The sequence below is a fragment of the Aquarana catesbeiana genome, linkage group LG04 (genome assembly GCF_042186555.1).
Source record: "Aquarana catesbeiana isolate 2022-GZ linkage group LG04, ASM4218655v1, whole genome shotgun sequence".
Classification (NCBI taxonomy): Eukaryota; Metazoa; Chordata; class Amphibia; order Anura; family Ranidae; genus Aquarana; species Aquarana catesbeiana.
Window position 1 is genome coordinate 658,857,960 of NC_133327.1, and position 22,298 is coordinate 658,880,257.

A 22,298-nucleotide genomic window follows, 5' to 3' on the forward strand; every position below is an offset into this window, starting at 1 on the left:
TTGGAACTTTGTATGTTTGAGTGTTGGTTGCTTTTTTTTTCATTCATTTATTTAGTTTTTTGTTTTTCATTGGAGCTTTAGCGCAGTCATTTCTCACATATTCACTGTGTAATTAATATGTGTTCGGGTTTAAAGGGATGAGGTGGCAACCCTACCATACACCGAGCAAATTTCTTTCCTGCAACCACAGACCACGTTGACAGATGAATCCCTCTCACCAAGCGGGGGGAGCCGTTCCCGCCGGGAGAAGACAGTGATTGTCGCTAGCGGCTAGTATAATCACATGTAAAATCTGGCAGGCTGGTTGTACCCAAGTTTGATCGATTGATCAAACATTCACTACATTCAGCCTGCTCATACATGGTTCGAACAGTCTATGGCCAGCCTTAACCTGCTGGGAGTAATTGCATGTAGAAAAATACATTAAGCTGGTTGTACCCAAGTCGATCCATCGATCAGCCTGCCCATACGTGGATCGGAATTCGGGCCAGGCCCTGCTAAACCACATGGATTTTGATCCATGTATGTCGGACATTAGTTTGTTTTACTAGGTACACGCTGAAATATCTCCATCAGTAAAATGTTCTTATCCTTTACATTCTAACATACCGGTTACTGTTTTCTAGCCAAACTTTTACCCAATTTGGATAGCGTAGGGAAGATTTGAACCTCTGTTAGGTTTTCATTGTACTTTTTATCCCCATTGGAGAAGCAATGGGTTGTTAATGCAATTTATGCTAGAGATTTAGAGTTAACAGCCAAATGGATTTCTATGGATGTGTTATTTTTTAGCCTAACCTATTATGTTTGTGGTGAATTTGTTCTAATTCTGTTAGATATATAATTACTTTTTCAGGGAAATACAAGGCTATATAGCATAGCAATTACAATTTTCTTACTTGCAGCTGCTGTGTATGAGTGGATCAGATATGAGGAGGAACACAATAGAATATTTCACCTTGGCACCAAGACCTCAGTGTGTAAAGTAGGCCATAGATGGTGTAATTTCCTTCCCTGTAAACACTGACTATGTTGATGGGGGAATTCCTCCCGCAGAACTATTGTGTTCTCCCTGTGAGGGGGGAGCGGGGAGACTTCCCTGCTGGGAGAACACAGTGGTTACTGCTAGCCAGTGGCGGCCCGTTCATAAGGGGCTCACGGGCGCCGCCCACCCCCCACCCCCACCCAGCAGTCACAAAAAGAAAAAATAATAAACAAAATAAATAATTTTTTTTTTTTTTTTTAAATGCCCCTCTAAAAAAAAAAAAAAATAGAAAAAAAAAGTTCTTTAATTGCACTGTGTTCGGGCGCCGGACACAGTGCACTACGGGAAGTGCTACGTCAATGCAATCATGAGAATGCAGATGAGGCTCTTCATTTGCAGGCTTTTGACCTGCTTTGCGGTGCATTCCAAAGTGCTGAACAGCTTCCGGGACAAAGCGGGAGCTTTGTTGTTCAAGTTAAGAGGTTACTTCCGGTTTCCCTGTTCTGGAAGGGAAACCAGAAGTGAGGCCGGCAGCTCCGTGGAACGCAAGTAAGTAAGTAAGTGAGGCTGCATTTGATGGGGCACAGTGAGGCTGCATTTGATGGGGCACAGCGAGGCTGCATATGATGGGGCACAGTGAGGCTGCATATGATGGGGCACAGTGAGGCTGCATTTGATGGGCACAGTGGCTGAATTTGATGGGGCACAGTGGCTGCATAAGATGGGCACAGTGGCTGCATAAGATGGGCACAGTGGCACTATTTGATAGAACAGTGGCAGCATTTGATGGCACAGTGGCAGCATTTGATGGCACAGTGGGAGCATTGGATATGGCACAGTGGCTGCGTTTGATGGGCACAGTGGTTGCGTTTGATGGCACAGTGGCTGCATTTGATGGCACAGTGGCTGCGATTGATGGTACAGTGAGGCTGCAATTGATGGGGTTTTTTTTCAGAATTTTTCAGTTTGTTTACGCCCCCCAAAAAAATTTGAGCACCAGCAGCCACTGCTGCTAGCGGCTATAGTGCTGGCAATAGACACATGCCAAAAATCTGACATGCTTGATGGGTACAGTGGCAGCGTTTGATGGTACAGTGGCTGCGTTTGATGGCGCAGTGCCAGCAATTGATGGGCACAGTGGCTGTGTTTGATGGGCACAGTGGCTGCGTTTAATGGGTATAGTGGCTGCAATTGATGGGCACAGTGGCTGCGTTTGATGGTACAGTGGCTGCGTTTGATGGCGCAGTGCCAGCAATTGATGGGCACAGTGGCTGTGTTTGATGGGCACAGTGGCTGCGTTTAATGGGCATAGTGGCTGCAATTGATGGGCACAGTGGCTGCGTTTGATGGCACAGTGGCTGCGATTGATGGCACAGTGGCTGCGATTGATGGTACAGTGAGGCTGCAATTGATGGGGTTTTTTTTCAGAATTTTTCAGTTTGTTTACGCCCCCCAAAAAATTTTGAGCACCAGCAGCCACTGCTGCAGCGGCTATAGTGCTGGCAATAATCACATGCCAAAAATCTGACATGCTGATGGAGACGATGGATTGACTTGGATACATTCAGCCTGCCCATAGATGGTTTGAATCTCTGCCGGTCTCTGCTGAACAGGCAGAGATTCAAACCTTCTATGGCAGGTTTAAGATCTTGGAACAGGGACTGTAAGCTTATGGCATGGGATGCTTTGAATGCCAATAGCCTAAGAAGTGGTAGGTTCTTAGGAGAAAAAAAGGGTTAAGGTTCAGGCAAACCTTGAGGGCCCTTTCTGACCTGTCTGTTCTAGCCCACATTTTGTGATAATAATAACAACAAAAAAAGTAGGCCTAAACCCAATCACTAAAATTGGCGTGTTCACGTAATTCCAAAATTTAATACATTATTTAAATCTGTGGCTAGCAAAAAAATATTACCTGATCCTTGTTCGTGGCTTTCATGTTATGGGGGGACAATTGGGTCCCAATTGTACTCCTGAGTTAACACCCTGTCACATGCAAACATGGTGGAGACTACAAGCACTCGTATGAACACGAATTGCTTATGATGTCCATTGAAAGTGGCAGCTGGAGGAATATACAGATGAGGTGCTTAAAATGGTCAGTCTAAAATTTACTTAAAACCTTTTTTTCCAAAACAAAAAAAAAGTGCTAACTAGATTTGGGCTTTAATTTGTTCATGAATTAAACATGGGTTTGTCAAATAAAAAAACTACATGCGAAGACTACCATGTCCACAGGGTCCCAATTCACCAGCAGAATAAGCAGGGATGTCACCCCATTATAGGAAGTAGGAAAATAATGTGATCAACAAGTAATAAAACTATATTACAAAGGACACTTTAAAAACAAAATAAAGCCAATCTGTGGAATTCAACATTCTGGCAGTAGCTTCCTTTAAAACTACCTGCGTCTAAATCAGGCTTGTATTTGACCCAGTTTAGGTAACAGTACCTGTAAAAAGCGCCTGTGACCGGCCCAGCGGCTTGTATTAAACCCCTACAGCAACAAAAGATTGGGGGTATCGGTGCGGAAAGGTGGGGGCAGAAGAGTGAAGATTCAAATGAAGAGAGCAGCCTTAGGTTGCTGATTAAAAAAAAAATATTGTAATTTACTGTAATTTTGTAATTTGTTGTAAACTCTGTTACATCACTTGTACCTACAGGTAAGCCTATAATAAGGGTTACCTGTAGGTACTGTAAATATCTCCTAAACTTGCACAGTTTAGAAGATATTCACTATATACGCTGCTGCCAACGTCATCGGTGCATGTGCACTGACGAAACGGCCCGCTAGTGCTGTTTTTTCAGGGCCCTTGACGTGAGGGGCGTGGTCATGCGTGGGAGTGATGTCATCGCGGCTCCGGCCAATCACAGCTCAACCAGTAAGTAACTCCAGTGAAAGAGATTGGCCGTGGAAGCAGAGTGACCTAAGGTAAGTATTTCATAATGAGCTAGTATGCAACGCATACTAGTTCATTATGCCTTTGTCTTGCAGGGGATTGAAAAAACTTTTGGAATTACATTAACATGCTAAAGCATATTATAATGTAATTTTATATATATATATATATACATACATACATATATACCGGTACATACATACGCTATATTACCAAAAGTATTGTGACACCTGCCTTTACACGCACACTAATTTTAATGGCATCCCAGTTTTATAGGGCGTACACACGGTCGGACTTTGTTTGGACATTCCGACAACAAAATCCTAGGATTTTTTCCGACGGATGTTGGCTTAAACTTGTTTTGTCTACACACGGTCGCACAAAGTTGTCGGAAAATCCGATCATTCTGAACGCGGTGACGTAAAACACGTACGTCGGGACTATAAACGGGGCAGTGGCCAATAGCTTTCATCTCTTTATTTATTCTGAGCATGCGTGGCACTTTGTCCGTCGGATTTGTGTACACACGATCGGAATTTCCGACAAATTTTGTTGTCGGAAAATTTTATCTCCTGCTCTCCAACTTTGTGTGTCAGAAAATCCGATGGAAAATGTCCGATGGAGCCCACACACGGTCGGAATTTCCGACAACACGCTCCGATCGGACATTTTCCATCGGAAAATCCGACCGTGTGTACGGGGCATTAGTCCGTAGGGTTCAATATTGAGTTGGCCCACCCTTTGCGGCTATAACAGCTTCAACTCTTCTGGGAAGGCCGTCCACAAGGTTTAGGAGTGTGTCTATTGGAATGTTTGACCATTCTTCCAGAAGCGCATTTGTGAGGTCAGGCACTGATGTTGGACGAGAAGGCCTGGTTCTCAGTCTCTGCTCCAATTCATCCCAAAGGTGTTCTATCAGGTTGAGGTCAGGACTGTCAAACCCAAACTCTGTCATCCATGTCTTTATGGACCTTGCTTTGTGCACTGGTCCAAATCATTTGGTGGAGGGGAGATTATGATGTGGGGTTTGTTTTTTAGGGGTTGGGTTTGGCTCCTTAGCTCCAGTGAAGGGAACTCTTAAGGTGTCAGCACACCAAGACATTTTGGACAATTTCATGTTCCCAACTTTGTGGGAACAGTTTGGGGATGGCCCCTTCCTGTTCCAACATGACAGTGCACAAAGCAAGGTCTATAAAGACATGGATGAGCGAGTTTGGGGTGGAGGAACTTGACTGACCTGCACAGACTCCTGACCTCAACCAGATAGAACACCTTTGAGATGAATTAGAGCAGAGACTGCGAGCCAGACCTTCTCCTCCACATCAGTGCCTGACCTCACAAATGCACTTCTGGAAGAATGGTCAAACATTCCCATAGACACACTCCTAAACCTTATGGACAGCCTTCCCAGAAGAGTTGAAGCTGTTATAAGACATATGCCCTGTACACACAGTCGGACATTGATCGGACATTCCAACAACAAAATCCATGGATTTTTTTCGACGGATGTTGGCTCAAGCTTGTCTTGCATACACACGGTCACACAAAGTTGTCATAAAATCTAATCGTTCTGAACGCGGTGAGGTAAAACACGTACGTCGGGACTATAAACGGGGCAGTGGCCAATAGCTTTCATCTCTTAATTTATTCTGAGCATGCGTGGCACTTTGTCCGTCGGATTTGTCTACACACGATCGGAATTTAAAGGATCGGATTTTGTTGTCGGAAAATTTTATAGCATGCTCTCAAACTTTGTGTGTCGGAAATTCCAATGGAAAAAGTCCGATGGAGCCCACACACGATCGGAATTTCTGACAACAAGCTCCGATCGCACATATTCCGTCGGAAAGTCCAACCGTGTGTACAGGGCATAAGATTGGGATTCCATTAAAGTTCAGGCGCCCCAATACTTTTGGTAATATAATGTACTGTATATATTAATATATTATTATATAATATAATAATGATGTTAAATCATTTAAGTTATTGGGCTTAGGTTTACTTTCATTCGTATCCTTTTATTGCTATCCATATCCTTATCATTTACCTTATAAGATAAATCTATTCTTTAAATTGTTTCCCTGCAGGGCTGTGAATTCCATTAGTAGTAATAGACACATAATTATAATAGGTGGCAACCTGTGTGAAATATAATTAATACCAGCGCAAAGGTAATTATAGATTTACCTGCAGCCAGCTCCTGCCTTCTCCACCCAAAAGAAAATTAAAATCTACTTGTATATCTAAGGCTGGGTTCACACTGGAGAATCGCAGCAGCTCACAGCCCAAATTTTTGGCTGAATTCTGACCTTAAATGAACCAGAAGACACACAGGATTCCTGTGCAATTCGCATCGGAGCCGCTGCGGAAATGTGTGAACCGGCTCCATAGAGAGACAGTCACAATCTCCTGCTATGCGAGAAACCTACATCCAATTTGCAATAGTGTGAACCCAGCCTAAATGTAGCATTGGAGAAGATGTGGAAATAAAAAATTCAGGTGACTATAGCCTTCATAAAATGGTTCACATCCAATATTTCTGACTTACTTGCAAGGGTAAGTATCCACAGGGCGTGCGCTGAGATTACACTGACAGGGATCTGTGTTTAGGTCCTGCAAATATAAAAGTGAAATATTTGATCTGTAGCGTTAATTCACAGAAATTCAGGACTTTGCGAGGGTGAGCCAGTTCTGTAGCCAGCAAGATGTCTATTAACTTATCAAGCTGCCATCCTCTATGCAGGACAGAGGGTCTCAACTGGGCACTATTCCTCCCACTGATACCTACGATGGGGCACTATTCCTCCCACTGATACCTACGATGGGGCACTATTCCTCCCACTGATACAAGGCTCTATACCTGTCACTGACACCAATGGGAAACTATTCCTCCCACTGATACCAATCATGGGTCACTATTCCTCTGACTAATACCAATGACTGGGCACTATTCCACTAACTAATACCCCCACTGATATCAATGCTGGGCCCAGTGGCGTCGGCAGTAGGGGGGGACCGAGTGTAATAGCAGGTCCCGCCTTCTGGAGCCTGCAGCGCTGATGGACGTCCCACTGGTCCAATGCGGGGACCGTGCGACGTGTGATGTCCATCATAGGCGCTGCAGGCTCCAGAAGGTGGGAATTACAATGCGGCCGCCGCGCCACTGTGAGAAGATCTCGGGCGGGCGGCTCTCCTCTCCTCATCATGGCTCTGGCTGCCTGGAGTCTACTCTACTGTGTGATGAGTGCCCCGCTGAGCTGCAGGAGGACACCTGAAGTCTGGTCAGGTAGGTCAGTGTATGTCCGATAGGTCAGTGTAGATCAGTGTGTGTCATTGTAGGTCAGGTAGGTCAGTGTGTGTCAGGTAGGTCAGTGTGTGTCAGTGTAGATCAGTGTAGGTCAGTGTATGTCAGGTAGGTCAGTGTGTGTCAGGTAGGTCAGTGTGTGTCAGTGTAGATCAGTGTAGGTCAGTGTGTGTCAGGTAGGTCAGTGTAGATCAGTGTGTGTCAGGTAGGTCAGTGTGTGTCAGGTAGGTCAGGTAGGTCAGTGTGTGTCAGGTAGGTCAGTGTGTGTCAGGTAGGTCAGTGTGTGTCAGTGTATGCCAGGTAGGTCATTGTGTGTCAGGTAGGTCAGTGTGTGTCAGGTAGGCCAGGGTATGTCAGTGTATGTCAGGTAGGTTAGTGTAGGTCAGTGTCAAGTAGGTCAGCGTGCGTCAGGTAGGTACTACCCCCCCCCGGTGCTGGGCTCAGACTTCGGGCTGAAGCCCCTGTTTTTTTGCCACATAGCAACGCCCCTGGCTGGGCCACTATTTCTCCCACTGATACCTACAATGGTATGGGGCTCCTTTCCTCCCACAAATGCCAATGATGGGGGCACTATTCCTTCCCCTGACACCAACAATGGGGCACTATTCCTCCCACTAGCATGAACTATGGGACACTATTCCCCTCACTGATACCAATAATGGGGCATCATTTCTCCCAATGATACCAATAATGGGGCATCCCCCCCCCCCACTGATAGCAATGATGGGGCATTATTCCTTCCACTGACACTAACAATGATCTGCCTGTATTAAACAGAGACCTGGTGATGACAATGTTTAATCAAAAAATTAAACTTATAAGAATACAAAATTTCACCTTTAACCTCTTCACGCCGACCATACGCAAATTTGCGTTTATGGTTTGAAGGAGTTAAACTGGGGTGATGCCTGCAGCTGCACTCATCACCCCGGTACCTTTTTTTTAGAGCGGGCGGTTGGCTCTTTAGTGATAACAACCGATGCGGCTAAAAGCCGCTTTGGCTGTTATCCTAAAGGAGTGGGAGGGGACGTCCCCCCCTCCCGCCACTCTTCCTGGGCCTCCCGTCCCACCAGGAGACCCGAGCCACCACCTGGCGCATCCGCCACCTAGGCTGAGACCTGAACAAAGCCGGATTCGGTTCGGATCGGGACTCCTATGTAAAATCCCGGAAGCGACGTCACAACATCACTTCCAGTTTACTCGCAGCGCTATACAAACCATTCATTCATTCATATAATGTTTGGGGGTTCTAAGTAATTTTCTAGCAAAAAAATACAGATTTTAACTTGTAAGCAACAAATGTCAGAAATAGGCTTATGCGTGAAAGGGTTTTTAAAACAACATTTCTCAGTGTATTTACAGATCAAATATAACACCATAAGATGTAAAACAGCATATATTAAGTAGGGAATGGAAGAAATACCCATCGTGTTTTATTTTTGCTGTCTGTGTGAGCTGTCTTTGTACTTTCTAGCCAGGAGACACAGCAGCCAATCAGAAACCAATTCACTGATTTTACTGCAGCAAATTAAAATCTAATTGGTTGTGCTGATGGTACCAAACCTTTTATGTTATCTATGCTCTTTGCATTTTTGAATAATTTAATTTATTCAGTTATGTTACACATGCAAAAAATTCCTGACTCAGAATCAAGCATCATCTGGGTATAAAGACAAATATAATATTTCACATTTAAAATGGGGCCGGTGTGTCAGCCTTCTGTGGCTTGTAATGAAGGGTCTGTACTTTTCACCATTGCTATGTATCTGTCGCCATGGGCAGTTTTATATTGCTCAGAGCCAGGCTGTCAACTAGCTGTATATTAGTGAGCGAACCTTTCACCTTTCCTTTCAGCGGAATATGTGTGTCCTGTTTCACCATGCAGTTGGTAAATAAAAGACAGACATATTTAATGTCACCTTTCCCTCCAGGGCGAGCTACAAATATCAGAAGTACATAGCTGAGCGCCAGCAATCCTACTTCTTCCTGTGCCGCCTGTCCTCTGCAGATTTACTGCTACTTGCTTTCTATTTATACGCAATTGTTTTAGCCTAAAATGAATTAAATTTCAGGTTTACAAAAATAAAAAATAAGTATATACATAAATATATATGCAGTGCTACCCCCGCGAGGGCCACTTAAAGATACTGTACCCCAATTTTTGCCCTGACCTTGCAAGTCTCCTGACACCCTGGGTTCAGACATTTCCACAGTAGTGAATATAATGCACAGACACCAGACTAGGACACAGTAAATCAATGTGAGTCTTTACTTAAAGCGGAGTTCCAACCACAAAATTAACTTTACATTAATTAACTGGAAAAAACAACAGAAAAAACATTCAACATTTTTTATTTATTCATTTTTTTACATAATTGTTCAGGGCTGTTGCTATGGGGTCTCTTGTAATCTGCCCCCTTCCTCTCCACAGCGCCTGACGTCACTTCCCTGTGTTCGCTAGTGCTCCTGGGAGATGTGTGTCATCATTTCCCAGGAGTCACTGGGCAGCGCCGAGGGCTAGAATCCCGGTATGATAGGCTTATCGTGGTTGCCGTCACAACGGGGCGGTCACTTCCGCCGCCGCGCCCATTGTGATGGCAACCTGAGAAGTTTCCTGCGCTGCTAAATGAGCTTACTGCCTATGCGCGAGAACGGGCAGTGCATGCTGGTTATTCAGCAGCACCGAAACCTGTAAATTTATGCTTGTAGGCTTCGTATGCCCACAAGCAAGATGGAGCCGCACAAGACAGGGAAATATGAGGTTAGTTTTAAAAAAATAACAACAAATATAGCGGCGCTATTAGTTACAATAGTGATTGCAGCATTGCATTAAGATCATCTTAACAAATGCCTTTAGGATTTCCTTTTTAATATGTCGGTGGAACTCCACTTTAAGGTTTGGCAGTTAGTAGCATCAACACCAAATAATTTGAACAAAGGTGAGACTATAGTTATACTCTCTATATAAATGAACAAGTAAATTGTTAATATTAGGGATGCACCGATACCTTTTTTTTACGAGTTCCGATACTTTTTTTTTTAGTACTCGCCGATACCAATTAACGATACCTACTGCAATTTTTTTTGTTTATGCTTCAGCTATCAGCAATGGTGCAAAGCATTAAAAAGGGATTTACATATTAATTTTTTTTTTAATTTTTTTTTACATTTTGCGCTTTTTTTAATGTGAAGGTGTAAAAATATTAACAAACAAAGCAAACAAAAAAAGAAGTTTTAATTATTAATATTTTATAAAATAGAAGTGAACAAAATCAGCTGGAAAATAATCATTAAATGGAGAAGGAGAATAAGGAGTTAATAAGGCTAATTAGAGAAAATTAAGGGTTAATAAGGGGTTAAAACAGAGGAACACTTTATTTAAAAAAAAAATGTTTTTCTTTTTTTTTTAACTTGATAGGTTGCTTTAAACTGACTTCATCTGCAGATCAAAGTTCATCCCTTTGATCTGTAAATGAATTAAACAGAAAGATAGATAAAAAGAAACATTGTTTCTTTTTATCTTTCTGTTTCAGCAGCTAAGCAATATTGTTAATAAACATTGCCCGACTGCTTTTTTTTTCTTTCTTCGACAGCTCCAATTGTCGGGATCTCGTTTACACTTCGGCTGTCAACTGGGGACCCCCACTGACAGCTGAATGAGTCATCAGTAGTTAAGGACGCGGCGGCCCCGCTCCGTAACAACCGATAATTGCCGGCTTTTTGTACATTTCAGCTGTCAGTGGGAGAATCCTGCTGACAGATGAAAGAACTGAGCCTAAAAGTATCAGTTTCAAGTATCGGAGCATTTACACGAGTACTGATACTTGTGCAAATGTTTAACTAGGTTCAACCCTAGTTAATAATATAGTCCATAGCAGAACAAAAGAGCAGCAAGTATTAACCAATCTATGGCTGCAGGTCAGAAAAGGGAAGGAGAATGACCAATCTGGTGTCAGACTACTCCTTTTAGCCTCCTGTCACGTACGTTGTACCTAAATTATATGACCTTGATCTCTAAGGAAGAGTTCTTTGGTGATAGGGCCGGATAAATGCCCAATGTTTCTTTCTCCTGGGGGGGGAGATAAAGTAGTCCTTTTGATGCAGGTGTCTTGTATCTTCAGCTAGCTCAAATGAATGGGCCCAATGTAATTTGTGAGTATGATATTCCAACAGTACAGTAGTGGTTGTCAGTGTCTCCTTATAAGTCTTTAGTGAGAGAAACAAAGCAATGGTTTCTGCATCCAGTGTCCTTGGGAATAAAGAGGGTGGGCATTCGCCCACTCACCAGTATTAGGTGATACCAAGCTCAAAGGGATGGCGTGGAGATCCTGCAGCAGGCCCCTGCAGGTACTGTTCTCAAGGAACAGTGCTCAACCCCTTGCCTCTCAGCGCCACAGCTCAGCTGGATCTGTGATGCAAGTGATGAGGGTGACCTCCTGACTACTACCCGACACTGTTGATGATCCATGTGTCCACGTGTGCTCTCCCTTGCTGCCTAGTCCGCAGTACTGGCTCGCTCTCCCCAAACGTCTGGTCACTGCATCCAGATGAAGTCTGTGGTCCCAAGAGCCTGACTCCTTCCCAACACAGGCTATTTATTACCTCTCCCAGCATTCTGTCTTCTTCCTCCAGCCGGTTGGAACTTGTAGTCCACAACGTTCAGTCTCCAGTGTGAGTATTGGTTCCTTGGACTACATGTCCCAAGATCACCCTCTCTCCTGCAAGTCCCTATTTACTCTGCATTCAGGATGTGACAAACGGAGTCTGTGCTGAACACTAGGAGAAACAGTCTCCCTGTTACAGATGTAGCAAAGTGTCCCCTGACACCAAAGGCAATTTAGCCAGCCCTGGCTACATATGTAGCGACAGCAGGCCAATATAAAAACTCCAGTTGTATCCAGCATAGGAAGTAGGTCCCAAATTCAGGCCGTTTGCTGAATAGTTTTCTTTTAAGTAGAAGAGCTGAGGTTGTTTGGGCTGACTAATTAGGCAATGAGCCGAGCTTCACTCTGGAACCAGATTCTGTGTATGCCAGACTGGGAATCCCTGAAATACCGGTGTAGTGAAAGACAGTTCCTGTTTGGTTGCCTATATGGTAAATTTTTATGCATAGAATTTGGCACCTGGGGCAGCAATAGGTTGTTCCAGGTTTGTTAGCCAAGGATCCTGTATAGTAAGATGCCAAGCGGCAAGCTTTTATTTTCTTGTTGTTTTTCCTTTTTCCTGCACTGTACATAGTGTATCTAGTTGCTGAAACGGCAAATGCCAATCAACAGCAGGCAAATACCACACAAAAGTGGGCAAATGAACAATTGCAACAAAGTTTGCAACAGAGATCTGTCAGCAGTAGCTGAAAAAGCTGTTGCAATAGAGCCTTGAAGACCAACCACAAGCTTTCCAAGTAAGCTGAATATTGACAAAGGTGATTGAAGATCATGACCCTGGGGTGAAAGCGAAAGTTGGCCTAAAGAACAATGGGCTGGACTGGCGGCCCCATTATTTTCTGGAGAATCCCAAAAGGCCTGTGGAAGCAAAGGAATATGTAATGTTGGCGCAGAAATATTGGTACAGCTGGGTGTAACCTTGGCTAGTGAAGCTTATTATGGTCACTACTGAATTAAGCCTTCTACAGATAAGTATTACGCTATGGGAGCCTTTCTTTTTATGTTTTTTGAGGACCATTGGCACCAGCTACAGTTCCCGACAGCCTATTAAAGGTCCTGGGGAGACCTAACCATTCCCTAAGCTTGGTGAGATTGCTGATTAGTGGTCACGGCCATCTGGTAAGCAGATTACTTTCTCACCTGGGTGTGGAGTTGGATGTACTTATATGAAGGATCTTTTCACTGATTTTTCCACTGCAAACTACCACTTTTATATGGATGGGTGTTCGCTGTTTGAAATATGGACTTTAATTTCAATGGGACTTTGCCTTAATTTTCTTTTCACTTGGTTTTTCTTCAATGGAATTTTGTTTTAGTTTTCACATCACCTGTTTAGTTGATCACTAATTTTACCATACCTGTTTAAAGTTTTTGTATTAGACTTTAAAGTGCTAGCAGCTGTATATTGTTTATTCACATTTCAATTCAATTTTCACATACGTTACGCTACGTTGGCCTTTTTCTATACTCTCTGAATATGGTCTTCACACCAGTTTTCTATCCATTTAGAAGCTACATTTTCTAAGCCTAAGGACCTTAGCTTATATTACATACTATAAAATAGGGGGTTGGGCAGCTACATGGCAGATGAGGTTCAATATTTAGTAATGTAAAGTTATACACTTGGGTGCCAAATATACACATGCAAAATATGGGAGGATCAGTGATGGAAAAGGATCTGGGGGTCCTTGAAAATCACAGGCTTAGCAATAGCATGCAATGCCAAGCTGCAGCTAACAAAGCTAGCAAAATACTGTCAAGCATTATAAAGGGCATACATTCTAGGGATAAATCAATAATTCTACTCCTAAAAAACACTGGTTCATCTTGCATATGCAATTCAGTTTTGATCACTAATCCTCTGGAAAGACATTGTTGAATTAGAAAGGGTTCAGCGAAGGGCAAGGAAACTAATTAGAGTGGTGGAGAACCTCTGCTATGAGGTTTGATTACATAGATTACAGTTAGTCACTATGGAGAAGAGGCGCTTACAAGGGGATATGATTCAAATGTACAAATATATCAAAGTTTTACGGGGTCAGGCTCAGAGACCAGCAGCTATAGCAATAGAGAGGCACCCACAAACCAGCTGGATAAGTCCACAAGCAGGTCACCCTGGCGGATGACACGGACTCACCCAAGGTGCGGAGTCAAAGTACTAATTGGTGTTCACCAGAACTCCTGATGGTGGAGATGGGTTTTGCTGCATGTTATTACCAGGTTGCGGTCCTCAAGATTGCCCCACCAGGAGGTAAGCAAGCCAGGGTCCAGTAGCAGATATAGCAGGTAGGGATCAAGCAGAAGCATAGTCGAGGAACAAGCCAAAGGTCGGTAACAACTTAGTGAAGATATGAATGGCAGCAGGAGTGACAAGAGCGAGATATTGACTGGAGACAGCACAATAATCTGGCAAACAGGAAGTGCAAAGGCATGGTTTTAATAGGAAGTTCATGGGAGGGGCAAAGGGTTCAAGGTTCAAGAGGAACAAGACATAACGCATGGCTGTCTAAACAATCATACAGGGAGCTGAAGAGGACACCCGGCCATGATTTGAAGTTAGAAGAAAGAAGGTTTAACCTTAGATTGAGGAAAAAATGTATAACTCCTTCCCCAAAAAGTGGTACTAGCTGAGAGTGTCAACAACTTCATAAGCTTTTAGATGTCTTCCTCAGGAACTGAATATACAGGGCTATGGGAATTGTTAAAGAATTTTAAAAAATCACACACGAATACACACACATAGGTGGAACCAGATGGACCTGTGTCTTTACTTCAGTTTTATAAACTATGTAACTATATTAGCCAATAGCTATCTGTGGGGAACTGTGTCAAATGTTTTGGAAAGTCCAACAGCCACTCCTTTTTCTAAGTGTGTGCTAACTTCCACATAAAAAGAAATCAGATTTGTTTGACAAGTTTGATCTTTTGTGAATCCAGGCTGACTTTCACTTTTAGTATTTTTTTTCAGCAAACAATACAAACTTCTTTACACTGTGGGTTTTTTTTTTTTTTTATGCAGAACTATGAATAGCTTGTTGGGTAGCTGTGCAGCGCGGTGCAACAGCAGCAAACACATATAATCCTGTATTATCAGAGACTACATATCGCGAAGATTGTAAAACAGTACAGCAAGCCTGGTGGGGAGGCTCACCCGATCGGGAGTCAGGACACTTGGGACAGTTCAGAGAAGAATCAGCCGTGTGTAGGTCTGAGCTGCGGAAAGCGTCTGTCAAGGGGAGCAGAGTGTGGCCTAGCCAGTCCAACCCAAAAAGGAGCTTGCTACAGAAGCAGATGTAGGCCCTACTCTTTCCCTACTTCTCAGGAACCCATCCCTACCACTAGTGCTGTCCCTGACAGATGGGTATCCTGTACCGACACTAGCCAAATGCATAAAGTGAGCCAAAACCCAGGGGCAGAGGCTTAAAAGGACTCTGTATGGCCCAAGATGGTCGCCAGGGTTACCTGGATCCAGCACATCCAACTGGATGGCTGCTCCAGGGGACAGAGGAAACCATAGAGAAACCCAGTTTCTCCCGACTTCCTTCTCCAGTTGCAATGCTGCTTCGGACAAGTGCCACCTGCAGTGGAGACTGTAGACTGCACCTGCCTACAAGCTGCCTTGTAAGTTTTGATGAGGAAACACCGGGAATTTTTACAGCCAGAAGAAGGCTGTGTTATGCCATGTACACACGGACTTTTCGACCGGACTGTTTCAACGGCAGGCAATCCGACCGTGTGTGGGCTTCATCGGACCTTCAGCTGACTTTTTCTGTCGAAAGTCTGACGGACTTTAGATTTGGAACATGCTTCAAATCTTTACGCCGTAACTCCACCGGACCCAGAAATCCACTCGTCTGTATGCTAGTCCGACGGACAAAAACCGACGCTAGGGCAGCTATTGGATACTGGCTATCAACTTCCTTATTTTAGTCCGGTGTACATCATCACGTACGAATCTGTCGGACTTTGGTGTGATTGTGTGTAGGCAAGTCCTTTCGTTAAAAAGTCCGTCATAAGTCCATCAAAAGTCCGTTGTAAGTCCGCCAGAAAGCCTGTCGGACCAGTCCGGTCGAAAAGTCCGCTTGTGTGTACACTGCATTAGACATACGGGGTTAATTTCAGTGCTGGCTGGGGTGGCCAGTAGCTCTGAGGGCAATACATCTACACAGCTAAGATCCATAGGTTAGCTTAAAGGGTTCATCACGCTGGATCCGATCCCTTCACCCACTGTCACAATTTAAAAACAATGAAGCTGTGCGGGCCCCCCCTTCCCCACAAGCACACAGCCACGTCATTCATTTCTGGGAATGAATGAACTACAAGTGCCGTTTATCCCTGCAGCAGGCAGCTTGTAGTTCTCAATGAACTGCTGAGTGCTCTTATAGTTTGTTGATCTTCCTGGACTTCAGTAACTGTCTGTACAGGAGGTGCGGGTGGACAGCTGTACTGAGAGTCTGCAGGAGCCTGACATTGCACCTGCAATTTTCTGTTCGTGGGTGCAATGCTCTGTACATTTTTTTTCTACTTGCAAAAAATGTGCACCTAGTATTTTTTTAAGTTAATTTAGCCTTTAAAATGCTTTAACATACCTGCATGGAGTTCAGCTTTAAAGGTCACCTTTGGGACCATGTTGGCACCAGGCTTCAAAAAACATGGTACCATTAACCAGCCCCAAACCCGACCCCCCTTCCCCCACCCCCCACTTACCTGAATCACAGACTGCATTTCCCTGCAGGCCTCTACTTAGTCTTGAAATTGGCCCAGTTGTGAATGGTTCCATCCACACAACCTCAGCATTCATTCACAAATATCCATAATTGGATAGACTATAAGCCCCATCTTCCCTCGAGACACAGGGACTTGAAGATATAAAAGTGGTCACTTCATGGCACTTGTAGTCCATTGACTGTTTCCTCAAGACCCATAAATGAAGGTCTGTATCTCACTACAGATCTGGGTCCGGGGGAAGAGTCTTCAGAAGCCTGAGCATTGCGCCTGTGATCCACTCTGCAGGCTCCAATATGAAATGTAATAACACCTTTTTAAAAATAATAGTGGGTGCATTTATTACATTGCAAAAGGTGAAATTTGCCCTTAATCAAGCCACCACAGCCTGATTAGACAAGTCTGTGCTCTTCAAGCAGTCCGCAGAGAAACACACTTGCTCTCTATAATCAAAAAACTAGAAACCAGTGGCGGCTGGTGGTATGTTTATTGGGGTGGTGGCAAGCAATCCAACGAACAAAACCCCCCTGGTCGGTCAGCTCACAGGGGCACCCCCCCCCCCAACAGTCAGTTGGTCACCAGCCCTGCACTTTCCCCATCTAGGTTTCAGGCAGCGCTTCCTCTGGGCGGCATCTCCTCCACGGTGGCTTCCCCTGCATCTCCTCCCTCCTCCAACTCCTCCTTGGTGGCAAATAGGTTTGCTTCTCCTCTCAGGCAATCCGGTGACGGGTCTCAGGATCTGCTTCCTGATTGGCTGGGAGGAGAATCAGGAAGACAATAGTGAATATGAATTCGCTATTGTCACACAACTGGGTACTCTGCGCCCCTAGCCCATCCTTTTTTGAAGCCTATTAGAGCCTCTGGCTCCAATCACGTGCTCAATAAAAAAAAACAAAAAAACCATTGCAATCCATACGTCCAGGAACCCCGCATGGAAGCAGAGCACTCTCTGCAGAAGTCCAACACACACCCTGTGTGATTGGAGAGCTCTAGCTCTGACAAAGTATAGGGCAGTGTTTCTCAACTCCAGTCCTCAAGGCGCCCCAACAGGTCATGTTTTCAGGCTCTCCATTACTTTGTACAAGTGATTTAATCAGTTTCACTGCCTTAGTAATTACCACAGCCGTTTCATCTGAGGGAAATCCTGAAAATATGACCTGTTGGTGCGCCTTGAGGACTGGAGTTGAGAAACACTGCCCTATACTTTGTCAGAGCCAGAGCTCTCCAATCACACAGGGTGTGTGTTGGACTTCTGCAGAGAGTGCTCTGCTTCCACACAGACAGCAAGGGGTTGATTTAATAAAATTGAAGAGAGTACAATCTGGTGCAGCTCTGCATAGAAACCAATCAACTTTCAGGTTTTTTTGTCAGCGCTTAATTGAACAAGCTGAAGTTAGAAGCTGATTGGCTACCAAGCTCAGCTGCACCAGATTTTGCATTCTACAGACTGGACAGTTCAGTTTTAGTAAATCAACTTCCAAGGGTCCTTCTCTACAGTAGACATGTGCATTTTCGTCCGAATTTCAGGTATTTTCGTTATCGTTTTGACAAACGATAACGAAAGTGCAGAATCCGAAAAACGAAAGATCCAACATAAACAAATGCTTTATTTTCGTTTTCGTTGCTACAACAGTTCGATATAGATAGGAGATTCGACATGATGATGACAATAACAATCTGTGTCCATCAAACCTGTGGTCGAATGTGCCTAACCTTAACTCTATTAGTCCAAGATTATTCTACATAGAGAGAAAAGATTCGACATAGAGAGAAAAGATTCGACGTAGGGGAGAAAAGATGAATAAAAATAATGATGATGATGAATTTATTGGCTGATTGTAACCAAAGAGGAAGAGCAGTAAAATAGCTAGAACTAAGTACACACGTACTTTGGCTTATGGTGTCTGTTGAAAGTTCTAAGAAGATTCGACGGAGCAGGTAAACTATACGGCGTCGTACAGTTGAGCTGCTCCGTCGAATCTTCTTTGAACATTCGACAGACACCATAAGCCTTCAATGACAGATTCTATCTTAATTTGGATTTTCAGGACGAATGCAATTTTTAACGAAAAATGAAATAAATAAAAACGAATTTCGGGAGTAACTAAATAAATGTATTTTTCGGACGAAAACGAAATTCCGAAACAAAATATTTCAGTGTGCACATGTCTACAGCATGCTGACAAGGGACAGGCTTTTCTATTCATGCTGTCACTGTTTTTTAAGGAATATGAAACATAAGACTTTGCAAAGATTTTCTTATTAAAGCGGGGTTCCACCCAAATTTTGAACATTATCTCTATGCATTCTCTTCCTTGCCTAGATGCTGACATGCTGTGTAAAAAAAATTTAAATCGCCGTAATTACCTTTTTTTTTTCTAATCTTCTTAGCACTTCCTGGTTTTCCTCCCATGGGAGTAGGCGTGTTTCTAGCCTCTCCCAGACCTCCCACAGTCCCCTGGGAGCTAGTCTCAGGCTTCCCAGCATGCATTGTGCAACAGCGTCATCATAACATCTCAGTGAATGCTGGGAGCACAGCATTCACCGCATCCAGGAAATACATGCTTGTGGGCTTCAAATGCCCACAATGAAGATGGAAACCGCCTTCAGTGAATTTTATAAGTTATTCTTTACAACGAAATCGGACACAGGCGGACTTATTACACAGAACATGTGAGTAGATAATCATGAGAAGAAAAGTTTGTGAATGAACTCCAAAAAAAAAAAAAACCGATAGATAGGTGGACCCCCGCTTTAAGCACCTGGAATTACCTCAGTTTAGCTTGGCTTTAGGTTCACATAATGTTTCACCCCACCTACAATGGTACATTTTTCGGGTGGATGATAATATACACAGCTTAGGGATTTTGTTGCAGGGTGTGCCGTTTTACAAAGCAGCATGAAGCAATCAGTGTGATATTGCAGAAAGAACCTTTTGGCTCCTTTCACAAGAGGTGGCAAGGAGGCAATGAAAACAGGCAGTTGGTCTGCATTTTTAGTGCCCCTGATTGCCCACTTAGAAGTGAACATGGTGCCCCTTGTATATGTATACATTATGGCAGCCACAATGCTTTGCTACACGCTAAGTTTGATAGACGGCAACACCTGTCAAATGGGGCTGCACGACAACTATGAGCCAAGTCAGGTATGAACATGGATGCATAAACTTTAGACCTCACATCAGATCCAATACATAAACTTCAGAACTCATATTAGCCCAAAACCCTGTACTTTTAGGCATGTAGGATACTGCATCTCTATGACCCTTGAAAGCCAGAAGCAACTTCATGACGTCACTTCCGGTGCCAGCAGATTTTGTTTTTTTTTTTTCTGGGAAGACTGAGGTGGTTTTTTTTGGTTTTCATCTCAGGCTTTCCAATATAGAGGAGAAAACTGGGGACTTATAGACCCCAGAACTCTGTAAAGAAGACCTGTCATGCCCTATTCCTATTACCAGGGATGTTTAAATTCCTGGTAACGGGAATAAAATTAATACATTTTTTTTTTTTTTAAAGGAACCGTGTAAAAAAAAATTAAAAAATGTAAAGCGCTCCATCCCCTTCTGCTCACACACAGAAGCAAATGCATACATAGGTCGTGCCCGCATATGTAAATGGTGTTCAAACCACACATGTGAAGTATCGCTGCAAACAATAGAGCGAGAACAATCATTCTAGGTCAAGACCCTCTCTGTAACGCTAAACAGGAAATCTGTACAAACTTTTAAAGCGACGCCTATGGAGATTTTTAAGTACCGAAGTTTGACGCCAATATGCAAATACCATGTGACATAAAAAATTGCAATCACCTCCATTTTATTCTCTAAGGTCTCTGCTAAAAAAATAAATATAATGTTTGGGGGTTCTGAGTAATTTTCTAGCAATAAAATGATGATTTTTACATGTGCTGTAGGAGAGGAATGCCAGAATTGGCCCGGTATGGAGGTGATTAGAAATGTGTGAATGTCATTGAGAATTTAAACCAACTCTGTGTATGAGGGGCCCCCCCAAACCTGAAGTTCCCCCGGGCCCTCCAAGGTCTAAATCGGGCCCTGCTGGTGACCATTGGGAACATCCCAAAATTTCCAGTTGTAACTGGTACCGGAGGAAATAGGAAATCTTTCAATAGTTTCTGTTACTTACTCCAGCACATACAACATTTGATTAAGGATACTGAGTGCCTGTATGTGATACCTTATCTCTAACCCCTAGTTGTACAGCATTTCTAGGGGTGTTCCGAAATGCATAGGTAAGTGGGATCTTCTCCACCAGATCACCGAATTCAGGAAACTTGTAGCAGCCTGGCAACAGAACTTCTCCAGCCCCGGGCAGGTTCAGAGGCTTTTTACGTCCTTCCCCTTTGAAGCTGTAAGATGCCTGCACAGGGTTAAGCTTTGCATCTTGTAGGAAGTCACGAAGGTCATAAGTGCCGGGATGGGGGGTTTCCTTATAACACAAACAACACATTGTTATAAGCTGTGTGCATACATGCAAAAAAAACAAAAATCAGATCTTTGTCTTCTGATAACAATTTGTATGTCCTAAAGCGGAATTCCAGGTTAGATTTTTTAAAACTAATTTTGGCAGAGGGGATCCTGACCCTACTTAATTTTTCCTGTTCATTATAGCTCCATAGTCTGCAGATCTGCATGTAGGGCACCTCGTGTATACCCTCGTCTGGCAAAAGCATAGCTCCCAACTGTCCCTGATTTCGAGGGACTGTCCCTGATTTGGAGCAATGTCCCTCTGCCCCTCATTCATCCTCATTTGTTCCTTATTTTGGTCTGATCTATATAGATGTAAATAAAATGCACTTTTTATCTATCAAAAAGTGTTTTCCAGTGCTAAACCTTTCATCTGATTTCTAAATTGCTGCATTTATAAATTCCAAAAGCCAATATAAAGGAATAGTAGTGGTAAAAAAGCACTTGTGGGTTTAACCAGTCTTGTTTTTTGGTACAATTCTCCTTTAAGGGGGTGTGGCAAGGGGGTGTGGCAAGGGGTGCCTGCATACTTTTGCTGATAGGTGTCCCTCATTCCCATCTCAAAAAGTTGGGAGGTATGCAAAAGCTTTGTGGGCACTTTCTGGATGCGTGACATTGACCATCAGCAGACATTTTCTGCAGCAGCCAATGCCTTTCTATACTTCTTGATAGAACAGGGTTGGCGTTGTGATGCAGCCACTGCATCCTGTTATCTTTGCTATTGGTGCCAAGAGCACAGAAGCCACACCCACAGCATCTTGAACCGCACAGATGTTGATGCTGCTCCCTACCCACCGCCATATCACAGGAACGAGAAGAATGGGACTGGAGCGGTCACATGTCTGCTAAATTACATTCTTAAAAAACAGTATTTAGCTAGAAATGTACAAATTTAAAGTGGTTGTAAACCTCTGAAATAAAAAATGAACAAAGTATATCCTTCTGTAGTGTGTACAGTCTATTTCAACACCAGACAATCCTGGGAGACAGCCCCACCCTCCTCCTGGACACAGGAGGTGTTTGGCATCCTCCGTTGTGCTGATGTAGCACCCTCCTGCCAGGCTGCTAGGTTTTCTTCTTGGGGACAGGCAAATCTACTGTTACTGTCATGTAGCCAGCAGAGCTGTGTGTGTGATTGTTGTAGGCTGCCCTGGGCTCTACAATCTGATGATCTAGATGCTTCCCCATGTTCTCTTTAGGTTTCAAGATTATAGTGGGTAGGAGAGCTGGATGGGTAACC

General features: G+C 43.7%; 1 protein-coding gene across 1 annotated transcript in view; it reads right to left on the reverse strand.

Annotated features, from left to right (window-relative positions):
* Window positions 1–22,298, reverse strand: part of STPG4 (sperm-tail PG-rich repeat containing 4) — a 127,004-nt gene that overhangs the window by 95,553 nt on the left and 9,153 nt on the right. Inside the window, exons 3-4 of the mRNA XM_073628507.1 lie at window positions 20,769–21,020; window positions 6,431–6,495 (exon numbers count right to left, since the gene is read on the reverse strand). Coding sequence (XP_073484608.1) covers window positions 6,431–6,495; window positions 20,769–21,020 — 317 coding nt within the window. The remainder of the gene's footprint in view (window positions 1–6,430; window positions 6,496–20,768; window positions 21,021–22,298) is intronic.